We start from the raw sequence: 13915 nt of genomic DNA, 5'->3' as shown, positions 1-13915 counted from the left end.
AATAAACACTCGCATTATAACGCCATATTACATAACTGAACCCATGACGGAAGTCTAAAGTTCCAATAGCAAACTGTACACAGAAAAAATTCAAACAAACTTCAAAAAGTCGTCATATTAATTTGTAACAAATATAACTGTAGTATAACTTGTTACAGAAACAAGAGGCCCATGAGCCGAAACAGTCATCTGACTAAATACATTACAGCACAAGATTTTAGCCATTTTGAACCATATGACCTTGAATGAAGATACATGACCTTGAATGAAGGTCAATGTCATTAATTTGAACAAAATTGGTAGTCCTTCATCCAAGCATGTCACAGACCTAATATCATGCAGGTCTCTTAGTTATTCACAAGAATTTGTTCGAAGATTTAAGCAATTTTATTTTTAACCCCTGTGATCTTGATTGAAGGTCAATGTCATTCAAACAACCCCCTTCATCCAAGCATGTCACATGCCCAATATGAAGGTTCTAAGCATTTTAGTTATTAAAAAGAAAGTCGTTTAAAGATTTTAGCATTTTGACCCGTGTGACCTTAAATGAAGGTTAGGATCATTCACAATTTGAACAATCTCTGTAGCCCTTCATCCCAGCTCGTTACAGGCTACATATCGGTACCCTAGGGCTTTTGATTATGGAGAAAAAATTGTTTGTGACCCCTATGACCTTGAATGAAGGTCAAGGTCATTCATTTGATTAAACATGGTAACACTTCATCCAAGAATGCTTCAGACCAAATATCAGTACCATGGGCCTTTCAGTTATTGAGAAGAAGTTGATTGAATGAAAAGTTTATGCATAGCGGTCAATGACAGATGGAGCTCGATGAATATAGGTCATCCTGACCTAGTTATGGAGGCGGATTAGGTCAGTGTAATAAAATATGTTTTACTCTTTCCCCTACAAGGCTGCAATCCTGGATCAAGCTTCAGTCGAGTTGGAAATATAACAAAGAACAATATGACTTACTAAATTAGACACTTTTATTCAGAATATACTAATAGCATCATCAATATGCAGCAATTTCTGTACGGTATAAAAGTGACTGTGTCTATAGCACAGGGATCTGACAATGTTTTACTTCAACTAACAATAGCACAGGGACTGAAATCATACATGTATATTTAACATCTAACATATATAGACTAACAATTACACAAGTAACATAAGAAATATGTGGTATAATTGTACCATGTTTTCGTGCGACTTTCACATCAACAACAAGTGTATTAAATGTTATGAATGATCACAGAATATTGGAATGTGTAGAGTACAAGAGAATTATAATATAGATTTACCTGAATAAAATCGTAACTTTATGTGTGGTATCTAACAAGGTACCATATAGAAGATATTTACACAGCTGACATTAGACTGTGTGAGAGTCTAGAGGAGAATATAGCTGTACCTATTGATGAAATAACAGCTCAAGCGTGGAACAGTAATAATAACAAAATATCACAGAGATGATTTCTATACAGAATGAATCATTATTTTACAGGTGAAAGAATTAAAACTGATCAAATGATCCCTTTGTAGACTTCATCATAGGCCAAATAGCTCGCTGACTTACAAACGGTCATGAACTCCATCTTTTAATTCTTACATGTATTACTGACATATAGATAACATTTTAGATAATCCATTTCTTTTGATGATATCATTTGGCACAATCTAACCTTCACACATGAATGATTTTCAAAAACATAGCTATATTATTAAATAATGATGAATAAGCATTGACCTTCAGAAAATGTAGGTAGGGCGATCATATTTTATAGGAACAAATTTATACATTTACATTAAAGTGAACAGTCGGGCAAGGATGGCTAAAGTCGGTAAAAATGGTGTGAATGTATCCAGTATAATTTCTTATGAAATGGAAAAATAAAATCTCTCGTCAAAATTTGTCTGCGTACGAAGAAATTAATTTAAAGTATGGAAATTCTAAAACGTCCTCCCGGCTCACTATGTCCGTGGTTACATTTCCACGCAGCCTCGCTTTCAATGCTTTCAACTTTTCTTTACTTTAATGGTCAGAACTGGGAAACTAAGAAGAACTTGACCGTCATATTAATATGTGAGAACTTTTGGAAGGCCAATGAACACATTTAGACTGGTTTTCTTTGCCTGACTATTCACTTTAAACTGTGAGAAGATCAACATTTGTCATTTTTATTTCTGTATAGCTATTGATGAGAAAATTGTACAAGGGAAGTGCCATTCTTTATTACTGTAAGTATATATATTTTGGATTAACATTGTTTTATGAATAAATGACCACTAGGCTTGTCAGCATGTGTATGGGAACTAAAGAATATTAATGATATATGGAATCTGTCTGCAGGGAAATTGTTCTATTCATAAACCCTGTAGCATGCTGATTCTGGTAAATAAACATTTACATTTACTGATTATTCTTTATCCTGACTAAATTTCGAAAACAAGAACATGAAATTTGAAGTCGTATTTACAAATTGAAAACTTTTAAATATAGGATAATCATCACATGAGCTACTCATATCTGTAAGGATAGATGGATGGTCAAAGGTACACACCTTAACTGAAAAGGCTATAATTTTTTAACACTACACTTATCATTACCTTCTAAACAATTTACTCTAAATATATAAAATGTTCATTACGCTAGTCTTCTGTTACCTGCTGTCATCCTAATTACTGCATATTGGTTGACTATCACTGTGCTAGACGGCAAAACAGCAAAATAAATCTTCATTCTTTAAAAGATTACAATGACAATCTTGTATTTTTGCGGTGCTGTTACCGCATCTTAAGCCATCAATACCAGATTTTCTATGTTATTATTCTTTATAAGAAACTTTGAATTTTTGTCTCTCAAAGGTAGTTGGCCTACATTAAGGTATGCAGGTAAACTAATGAACATACATGTAAATATGTTTAATATTCAGGGAACCTATTGAAGGTAATGCTATATTTATTTAAAGCAGGAAATGGAGGATAACATTCTGGTAATTTTCAGTGAAAACAAACTAATTACTAATATAACAACCTCTACCTACTCTCAAGAGCAGGTAACTCTAATATTCTACTGTCAAGAGCAGGTAACTCTAATACACAAAGACATACTAAACAGTATACTAATGATATGATATATATCATGGTAAGAAAAGCTAATCACATTCAAATTGTTAAATTATCCCAACAACTAGCACGCAGGGAGGATTTTTGGCAAGACATATGTAATATCAACCGGTTCTAAAAATATACAGTTTTACTTAATGAGATTTTAATCTTGTAACAGTAATATTTACCCAGGTAAGTGGATTTCAACTTAAGCATGTAATTTGAGAGTGAATCTCTAAAGAAAAAGCAATTCAGTATGGATTCCATATCGGTCACTATTTTACCGTAAACGCGGAAATTTAACTGGTCGCTTAACCCGAAAATTTCCCCGGAGAGTAAATGTTTTGTCAATGAATAGATTGTATCAAGTGTTAAAAAAAAGGTATGCAAAATAATACCACCACAAAAATTCTTTACATACAAATCGCCAGATTACAAGTATTTGTGAAAATATTCATGTTTACAGTATTTCTAACACTGTATATCAGGTTATTGTAAATGGAATGACAACATGAGGTCCATGGGCCTTAGTGGTCATTTCACAAAAAAAATTATTTTACAAAAATACACTTAATACAAATTTTCATGGCAAAAATTTAAAAAAAACAAACTTGGACCTGCACCAACAATTTTTTTCCCAATTCTGTTTCACACCAAACCTGGCTGTAGTCCATACAAGCGTTAAAGGGGAGAAGGAATTTGAGACAAAACTCAAGCAAAATCCCCTATTGGACCCAACCCCTCAGTCTTTGGGGGACAGACCTACCATGTTTATTTACAAGACATTTGCATTCACCCAAATATCTTTCACACCAAATCTAGTTGTAATCTACTCATGGGTTAAAGATGCTCCATCGCCGACTGAGCATAAATGATATTCATCATTTGAACAATAATTAGTGTTTAATCGTGTATATATATGCCTAATTAACACAAAAAATAACATGAAATAATTTATTTCCCCTTTGGTGCATGCGCAATCATTACTTCATTCTATATAAGATACAGTGTCACAGAATTTTTTCGGGATGCAATTATTTTTCATATTTTTAACTTGAAGTAAAATTAGAAGCTCAAACTTTTCAATGGTGGTAATGGTGCAAAATAAGTAACTTTTGTAACTGAAGAAAAATGCAAAATCGTCTGCTCCTGTTTTTGATAGTGAAAAAATACCATTTGTCAGTGGTGGAGCATCTTTAAGAAGGAGTAGGGTTTTCAAATAAATATTTAACAATTTTCCCTATTTATGCCTCGCCCCTCCCCCTCCCTGTTCCTGGGGGTCAGACCAGGCTCATTTATTTAAATTATGATTGTCCTCCCCAATGATGTTTCACACCAAATTTGGTTGTGGTCCACTCATGGATAAGAATAATTAGATTTTAAAACAAAATTTTAGAAAAATTTATTTTAGTATCAAATATAGTTGTCCTCCCCCAGTGACGCTTCAGACTAAATGGTAGTAATCTGCATTTGAGTAAGGGAGAAATAAGTTTCCATATGAAATACATGTCTTACAAACGGCAGATGGTGCACAGAGCTCGACGACAGACAAAATATGATGGCAAAAGGTCATCCTGATTTTGGTCATATAAAAATTAAACAACAAAAATCTCAAAAGCAGTATTTGAAATCGAAAGCACATTGGAAAAAAACCGCAACTATAACAATTTTAAATCTGAACACAATGTATGAAATTTGTGTTTCCTTTATCAATTAAAAATTTAAATGAATTAACATAAATTTTCCCAAAGCTATATATACCGGTAGCTTGAAACATTTTTGTGGAAGATTTTACTAAAGCACAGCTTAATTAATTTTTAGCTATTTTCAAAGCAGATAAATATTGCCTTCAATAATTAAATTTGCTCCTATTTGAGTATGGCACATACACAACATGAATATACTCCAGCTTAAATAGTATCAGAAATTTGAAGTAGAAATACATACATGTATAGTAAAAAGAATAGGAAAAAAACAACAAATTTATGGTAAATGGTTTGTTTACAAGGACATGTACAAGAAAAAATAATCATTGAACTTAATTTTGAATTCTGATGATTTTAAACATCACAAACATTAAAGAATTATACAGTCTCCGAGATCACTTCAACCTATATTGAGGTCTCAGATGTTTTAAAATGAGTTTTTGAAAAAAAATATAACATTCTTATATTATTGCTTTGATATCTCATTGAAGATATGAGTCAAGAAAATGAAGTTTAACTGTATCTCTAATATTGTCACCAATTCCTATTCTGAATTTGCATATTACAGAGTTATGAGCTACTGTTGTAGCGGAAAAGATATCACCTTTGAGAAGGTGATATCTTTTCTGCTACAACAGTAGCTATAGAATTATCTGTTTGCGAGCGTAACGTCATACGTTTCGGAGAAAACGATGTGAATTGCGCTCACAAAATAATGATGTAACAATCGATACCTACAGGCAAGGGAGCTAACTCTGTAATATGCAAAGACGGAATAACTAGGGATTCCAGTTTAATTTGAAGCACTTTGTTAATCTCAAGCTAACTTTCAATATACTTAATTTTGTCTAATAACTTGAATACTTAGATAACTGTTATCATGGTTCCCGTGATTTATTTAAGTTTGACTTTATAACAATTTTTTTATAAAAATATTGATACATGTATTTAAGAGAAAAACACATGGGTTGTAGTAAAATTTCTTGAAAATAACTATTCAGGTATTATGATAAAAGTTTTTTTCAAATTACGTTATATATATATAAAAACACAAACACAATATATATACTTTAAACAAACAAAACAACACATCTTAAAAAAAATGTAAACAATTAACGAGCCATGCTACTAAAAGATTATTGTATAAGATTATATAATTGTAAAATGACTTTTTGGTCGAATGACTATCACAGATTACAAATAAAACAATTTTGACACGATGAAAATCTTAGGATTTTTCCAAGAATTTAAGCATATATGGTATATAACACTAAAATAAGATATGGCAGTTCAACCAAAAAATCATGACATTACATAATTAAAATTAAAAATAATAATAATTATTAAAAAAAAAATTGGCTGAAAATGTTAAACTATTTCATACTGACCAAAAAAGGTACGAAAGAATTCTGATTTAGTTTAGATGCTAATTCACTAACAGTTATTCTAAATTCTCTACAAACATTTTATAATTCAGCTATTACTTGGTATATATAAACATACTACCTAGTACATGTATCTTAACATTGCTAAATGGTAATTTATTTTATCTCATGAGATAAGTCAGCAGGGCTGTTTACAGGGATTTGACATAAAGTCCAGCTAACAAATAGTCCATATCATAATATTACAGCATATTATGGACTATGAACTAAAAAGCATGTCTCAAACCCCTGTGGTTTTGCTCATAACCAAATTTACTTCCATACAAATACAAACAGATGCACCATTTAAAATTAGAGAGTATAAATTTGGTCAAGTTTTGATCAGTGGTTAAGGAGAAGCCCTATTTTCTAGTACTAATACTATGCTTTTTGTAAGGTCTCTACAAGGTGTGACATGGATAAGCACCATAACTACCTAGGTTTATATTACTTTAATCATTTCAATTGCTTCATATCATAATTCTTGTTTTGACAGTTCTTTTGAATATTTTTCACATTCATACCTACTGCTTATTTACAAGTCCTTAAAATGTATAAAAAAAAAAACGAAAATGAAATATATATAGAGAGAAAATGACTATGAATAATCAGAATGGTTGAAGTGACAAATTACAGACTGTAATGTTATGGTGTTTTATATACTTCTGTAATATCTTGGAAACCATCTGTACATTGGGTCTAAAATTCACGAAACAGTCTGAAGTCTAGTTTAGACTGCAGCCAATCACAAACGATTTTATATTATTTTTTTAGTGGCTAAGTAATTATTTAATGATTCTGGAGCCGTAGGTCTGTACCATATTAATCCTCTGTTTCCATCAAAGTCCATCCTAACGTGGTTAACATTTGTATAGTTATAATCTTCAAGAACCAGCAGCGTTTGATTTCAGATTGGTCTGACATATTTCCAAAGGTGAAAGAGGTTATGTATAGTTAATTATAGATTATGTACTAAGATACTAAGAATCTTTCTCCTCCAGATATAAAACTGTCCTGTCTTCCAAATCAGCCTCTCCTACCAGCACGTTTAAATCTGTATACACAACACGCGGCATATTTCTTACAAGGTCGTACAAGGACAATGCACAGTTCACACAGTTCTCTGCGAATTGTAAAACCACTTCAAGCTTGTCTGTGACCCTGAAGTAGCGTTGTTTACGAGATCCATCAAGTAATCGCACAGCCAATAGAATTCGAGTCTCCCCATCTGAGGGTTCTACAGGTAGTTTATGAGGTATGAAAATGGAACTCTCCTGTGAAACCGAATTACCCTGGTTACTAGACATTTCCTCAGCTCCTTGGTAATCTGGTAATAATCTATTGTCCGGATCTTCTGATGAAACAGAATGACCTTTTGACCTCTGTTCCTCAGAAAAGTCACTTTCAGATCTATAGAGGGACCGAGAGTAAGGCTGGTCTGTTGTATGGCCTGCAGATAGTGGTTCTTTTGTCGATGAGTATTGTTCCTCATGACTTAAGTCCATTCTTTTGGTTTTTAGCGAAAGAGAATCCAGGGACATTTCATCACGGCGCGGAGCTTGTGGTGTACCAATGGCAGGTAGCAGTTTGTAACGTGTCAAGGATGAAGTAGGTCTCATCGTGGCAGGTGTGGGCAGGTTTTCTGGAGAAATAATTAAAATCCAGCAATAATTCATCTTACTAGCCAATTAAAAATGAGAAATTTGAAATGATTTAAAAGTAAAGATTTAGATGCAAATTGAAACTCATTAACAGTGTAGTTAATTTACTAGTAAAGATATGGCAGGTTGTGGAGGTGAAAAGTATCCCACAAAAGCCATCAACCAAATATTTCCCTTATAACATTAAAGTAGCAATGTAAAAGTAAAAACTAGAATTAATTTATTCTCTGACTCAATTTGGATTGGTTTCCTAAGTTTACATGTAAACAAGTCAGCTATTATCCTGTAAACAATAATCCTTGAACAAGAGGCCCAGACGACCTGTACCGCTCACCTAATTGTAAATGTCAAGTAATATTCTGAATACAAGATCATTGTTTCTTTTCTGAAGGAATTTAAAGATTCAACTTAAATTTTCTCTATTGGACATCACTCTTTCTGCTGCAGGGGGTCAGAGCCAAAATTTATACAAACTTATTCCCCTTCCTCCAAGAATATTCCTGGCCAAATTTGGTTACATTCCATGCAGAACTCTATGACTAGTAGCGATTTAAAGGACCTTCTTACCACTCATTTACATAAAATATGACTGACCTCACCTAATGTTGTCTCACACCAAATCTCGGTGTAATCCATTCAAAGAGTAATAATTTTAAAACAAAATTTCAGCAAAATTCCGCCTTTGGAGCTCCGCTCTACTGCCTGTGAGGGTCGGACCAGACTCATTTATATAAATTATGTTTTTCCTTTTCCAATGAAAATTCACATTAAATTTGGTAACATCCACATTGGGGTAAAGGTTGAGTAGGCTTTTGAATGATGCATGGCAGATGGTTGATGACTAACTGTGCACAATAACAGATGAAACATAATGGCAAAAATATGTAAAATTTTGACAAATTAAAAGCATATGAAAATAAAAAGTGAACTTACCAATAACAGATTCTGGTTCTGTATCCAGCATATTTTGTTTCTTTCTAGCACTGCCTGGAGGTCGACGCTTTTTACCTGATTTAGCTCTTGCTGAAGATCTCTGTTTTTTGTTCTCCTGATGGTATATATTTTCCTGGTCAGTCCGTTCATATCCTTGATACGATTCCTGATTTCTGTCATATCCAGTATCTTGGTTTATATAATAACCATCGTAATCCTGATTTGATGTTGGATGATTTGTGGAGGGTGATGGTGGTCTTTCGTGGTAATAAGATGAAGTGTCTTCGATGTAATTTTCATTTCCATAATGAGGCTGGTCCCGTCTGCTAGAATCTCGAGAAAACGAAGAACGCATTGAACCTGAACTTTTCCGCCTTAACTGTGAATAGGCAGTATCTCCTGCAGACTGATTAATCCTATCGGCTGGAGAATTTCTGGTGAAGTTTTCTGAGGGAGATGTTCTAAACCTGTTAGCTGACATTGGACGTTGTTGTGGACTAGGTGTCAATGCTGGACTTTGAAATCCAGATAATCTCTGCTGTCTGTTTGATGGAGACATTTGCATTCTCTCTCCAAAAGGACTTTGCCGTGGTCTTGACTGTGGTGCAGGGCTTGGACGCATTTGGACAGGAGAACCTTGACGTCCAGCTGGAGATGTAGGGGGACTCAGTCCACTACTATCATCTGAACTAATCTGGCTGTCTAGTGTCAGAGTCTGGCGTGAGTATTCATCATAGTCATGTCTGAAATAATGTAATTACAAACATTGAATACAGTATAAACAGGGTCAAGTATTTCATGGTAAAGTCAGTGAATGTATTAGATAAATCAGCTGCCTGATAGCATCAAGGAGCTCTCACATCTCGGTAAAATCTCAAAAAAGTCCATCAAATTTTTGGAGGCAGATTTACAGTGACTCTATCAATAAATTACCCCATAGTAGGATAGAAAGGCAAATAACAGAAAGAGAAAGAAAGGGGAGAGGAGCAGGAACAGGGGAATGGAGGAAGAGTGAAGAGGAGAGAATGGAAGGAGGAAGAAGAGTGGGGAGGAGGTACATGTGAAAGGGTAGAATGTTTGGAAAGAAGGGAGAGAGTAGAAAAAGAGGGGGAAGGAAAGTAGGAAGAGAGGGGCATGATGAGATGGAAAAGAGGAGGAACAGGGGAAAGGAGAGGGGAGGGTATAACGAGTGAGGAGGGTAGGTGAAGGAGAAAAGGGAGAGAATAAGAGGCCAGAAAGAGTTGGGAAGTCTAGAAAGACAGGAAAAGGGCATAGTAGGTAATTATAAGGTAAGAGGGGGTTTAGAGAAAGAGAAAGAGTGTAGAAACAGAATGGGGAAAGGGGGAATATAAAAAAGAGGAGAAAGGTGAAGGAAAAATACTAGACAAAAGTGAGGGTGGAACAAAATCATCTCCTTCACAAAACTTTCTTTGTAAAAATACATTATTGGTTTTATAGAATTGACTTTATCACCTTTTATATGTTTCAGGGGTATAACCCCTTCTTGACGCCGGCCTGCCTTGATTTTCATCCTCTGCTTCAAATCTTGGTTGAACAGGTGTTCTGCCCATCCTCGATTTTGGACGATTTCTCCGTCCAGTGCTGGTCTTTGGCCTCTCCATGGAGTCTATATCCATGGTAACTGCTTGTTGTTTCAGCTGATAGACATCTGATAAAACAGCAAAACATATAAATTTTAGATAAACAACTGAACAACAAAACAGATATCAAATTAAGTATGATATGAATATTTTAAGTACATATATACCGGCATTGTAAGCTATTTTCCAATATCTTATTATATCAAGAAATTTCATCATCCCCAAAATTTAATATTGAACACTTCCCTAGGAATGAGCACGCAACCAAATATATGATGTCATAATCAATGTCATGTGACGTACTAAATCTATTATGTGTGTAAATGATATCATAGGTACATTGGATATTAAGGGGGGGGGGGATGATGTATACACTTTGGCCCCTTATTGGATTATCAAAAGGTGATGACAATCATAACAGATTCAGTGTGGTTGATTCTTTGATTTATTTATCGCCGACCACTTCCAGCTGTGTATGGAGCTTCTTCAAAGTTCTGAAGCTGTTGTGATTGTTGTCACTTTTTTATTTTCATTATTTTCCAATCAACCTTCATACCCTTGGATATCCAGTGCAAAACCCACTAATAACCTTGAAAACTAACAATGTTGGCTCTATCCAACTCTTTTTTTATGGATTAGTGTTTATATTAAAACTTTTTGTTCATTTATTCAGGAACACATTTTAACAAAAACCATTGATGTAATGTTGTATTGTACCTTTCATTGCATCTATATCTACATGAAGTCCACGACAAACAGTATCATACAGATGTATATTTGTCTGTAAAGTTATATAGAAAATAACTGGAATTAATATATATATATAATATAGATTTCATCACAATTTACGTTATTTGAAAATTGAAACATGCTAGCATTGATTGGATATCAAAGGCCGACAACTCTAAACGTCAATCAAGAAAAAAAGGCCACAGTGTCTATGAGAAACAATAAAGGTCAATAGATATATATCTAGTTAATGTTAAATTTATCATGTTTTCTGTAATTGTTTATTTCATGACTTAAAGATGGAATGTCTCTAAAGGAAAATTATCATATGGGCAATAACGTTACGTAGGAATGAATTACACCAGAGGACAAAAGAACTGGAAATTTTGGTTTGGGTTACAAAATATAATTATTAAAGACAAATCCATATGCCATGATGTCCAGAAGGTTGTTATCTTGTAAAGAAAAATACTACTGAAGTCATGATCAGAATGCATTGAATGGATTGATATAGAATATATAAGCTTATATCAGAACTAGTAATCAGAACTATATACCATGGTCTATGTTTCTTTAACAGAGCACATGATTTTACATAAACATAATTATTAACTTATATTACTTAAAAAATTTTCATTGGAAATTTAATCATCTATTTATTTTTAATAAGTGTGAATGTAGAACTACATTAACTGGCAATCCATTGCCAATATATTTATAAATGCAAGAAAGGAGTCATTATATGATATATTAATTACCTGAGGAAGTCTCTGTCAACAAAATATGTCAGGTGAATTGTGGTTTTACTACATTTAATATGTGTAACAGTTAAACTGTCATCAATATACCAGAACAAGTAAATATCAATATTGTCTTCAAATTGTATATGCAATATTAACATGAATCACATATGTGGCACAAGGTGAGAAAATGTACTTTTAATAGGTGAAATAACAAAGACTTGACGATAACTGCCTCCGTTCAAACAGAAGTGCAAATAATAAATTCTCCCTTATTATCACGATTAACGCTGAAAACGAACGCACCTGTTACGAACACGGATAATGGTATAGACAACCATATCACATTTTTAAGTCAACTGTGTGACATGGCTTTGCTATATCCCGGAGATGCTTAACCTGACAATAATACCCCCCATTGCTCTAGTGTAAAATGAGCGGGTCGGTGTGGTTTGTAAATAGTGTTAAATACGGTCTCTGTCACTCAGTCTTCTTTGGCTCAGTCAGTAGAACCGTGGATTTCCACGCCGGAGACCTGGGTTCGATTCCTGGTCGGGCACTCGACAGGAATGTGTATTTTCCCTGTTCTTCTACATTGGCGCCCAACTAAATAACCCATGGAAGATGGTTAAAGAGTCTGGGGTTGAGATTTAGGAAATCTCAAGAATAACAGGGGGAGAAGTGTAAAAGGAGAGGGTCGGTGTGGTTTGTAAATAGTGTTAAATATGGTCTCTGTCACTAAGGTAAAGGAGCATGCTTCTTTGGCTCAGTCAGTAGAGCCTTAGATATCCACGCCGGAGACCCGGGTTCGAATCTTGGTCGGGGCACTTGACAGGAATGTGTATTTTCCCTGTTCTTCTACAGTAGAAAAGATGTCATACTAACAATGCTTTGCATAATCTACATACAGGTAGATATAATCTGAAGGGATCTGATCATGATGTTAATACTACCGAATCAAGTAGCGATACAACTCTGTCTATTACAAGATCATAAGATAATCCGGACTTAACCTGATTCATAATAGAAAAGTTGGCAATTCCATAACTGATGTGTCAATAACATCGATTTGTTGATACCCGCGCACACATCATGTAAAAGTGTGTCATTGGGCAAACAGAATGCAACATCAATTACTTCTTGCAATTACGTTAATCCGGATTCGTCAAAGACATGTCCAAGAATCCCCAAAATACTGAACTCGACATGTTTTCAATTCGAAGTGTCTGACCTAGGCGACATTGCTGTGACAAAACATGTATAGCAAATTATCTTATTCACCTTCTTGATCAACATAATCGATGGTGGAATAACTAGGGATGTCGTCTGTATAGCGACTACTTGTGTTCACATTGCGACCAGGGGCATGGTATCTTCCATGACGACTAACGGGTCGACAAGAATCCGCCATATTGTTTACATCTTTGCGTCATAGATATTTCTTTAATACTTGCTGCTCATTGGTCGAAATTACCTTTACACAGAAAAAATAAATAAAACACATAATCATTAAAATAGATAAAAAGAAATTGATTAAATTTATTTCGCATAATCCAATCAAATATAGCAACTCGAATAATAGTTTTTTTAATATTTCGTCGGAAGTACATACTAATGTTAAAACCTACAACTTTGTTAACTTTTCCGGATGAAGCGACCACTCTATGATACATCATTATCAGAATCCTGATAAAGTTACGGAATTAGCCTAAATATATTGATTGATTAGACTAATAAATAAATGTGCATTGACTCATGGAACTGCATAGTCCCAATGTACCGTGAATGAACTTTGAAGACAATTTAAATTAATTTCTTGGGTGAATACAATTACCTATCAAAAGCTACTTCAGATTTTTTTTCTAAAAAATACTGAATGCCGGGTAGTTTTGTAAATAGGTAATACCAATATAGTACATATATCTGGCATTTTTGTATAAATTTGTGATACACGATTTTGTCAAATACGTGAAAATTCCAGGTTCCGTCACCGTTATCGTTTAATTTTG

General features: G+C 34.0%; 1 protein-coding gene across 1 annotated transcript; it reads right to left on the bottom strand.

The window, feature by feature from the left end:
- Positions 1-971: 971 nt before the first annotated feature.
- LOC138317432 (uncharacterized) lies at positions 972-13326 on the bottom strand. Its single transcript, XM_069259102.1, has 4 exons — positions 13188-13326; positions 10310-10505; positions 8837-9579; positions 972-7884 (listed from the first exon to the last, which is right to left on the bottom strand). The coding sequence occupies exons 1-4, from the start codon at positions 13315-13317 to the stop codon at positions 7223-7225; spliced, it is 1731 nt and encodes a 576-aa protein (XP_069115203.1). The 5' UTR covers positions 13318-13326; the 3' UTR covers positions 972-7222.
- Between the last annotated feature and the right edge of the window lie 589 nt (positions 13327-13915).

The sequence above is a fragment of the Argopecten irradians genome, chromosome 1 (genome assembly GCF_041381155.1).
Source record: "Argopecten irradians isolate NY chromosome 1, Ai_NY, whole genome shotgun sequence".
Taxonomy (NCBI): domain Eukaryota; kingdom Metazoa; phylum Mollusca; class Bivalvia; order Pectinida; family Pectinidae; genus Argopecten; species Argopecten irradians.
Note: the sequence above shows the minus strand (reverse complement) of the source record. Positions and strands in the feature narration are given on the sequence as shown.

What these genes read in the sequence shown, in the direction of transcription:
- LOC138317432 (XM_069259102.1), bottom strand. Translation starts at nt 13,317, where the DNA reads ATGGCGGATTCTTGTCGACCCGTTAGTCGTCATGGAAGATACCATGCC. An exon ending in CGATTATGTTGATCAAGAAG is followed by an intron (nt 10,506 to 13,187) that starts GTGAATAAGATA and finishes CTGTTTTATCAG; the next exon opens with ATGTCTATCAGCTGAAACAA. An exon ending in AGAACCAGAATCTGTTATTG is followed by an intron (nt 7,885 to 8,836) that starts GTAAGTTCACTT and finishes TTATTTCTCCAG; the next exon opens with AAAACCTGCCCACACCTGCC.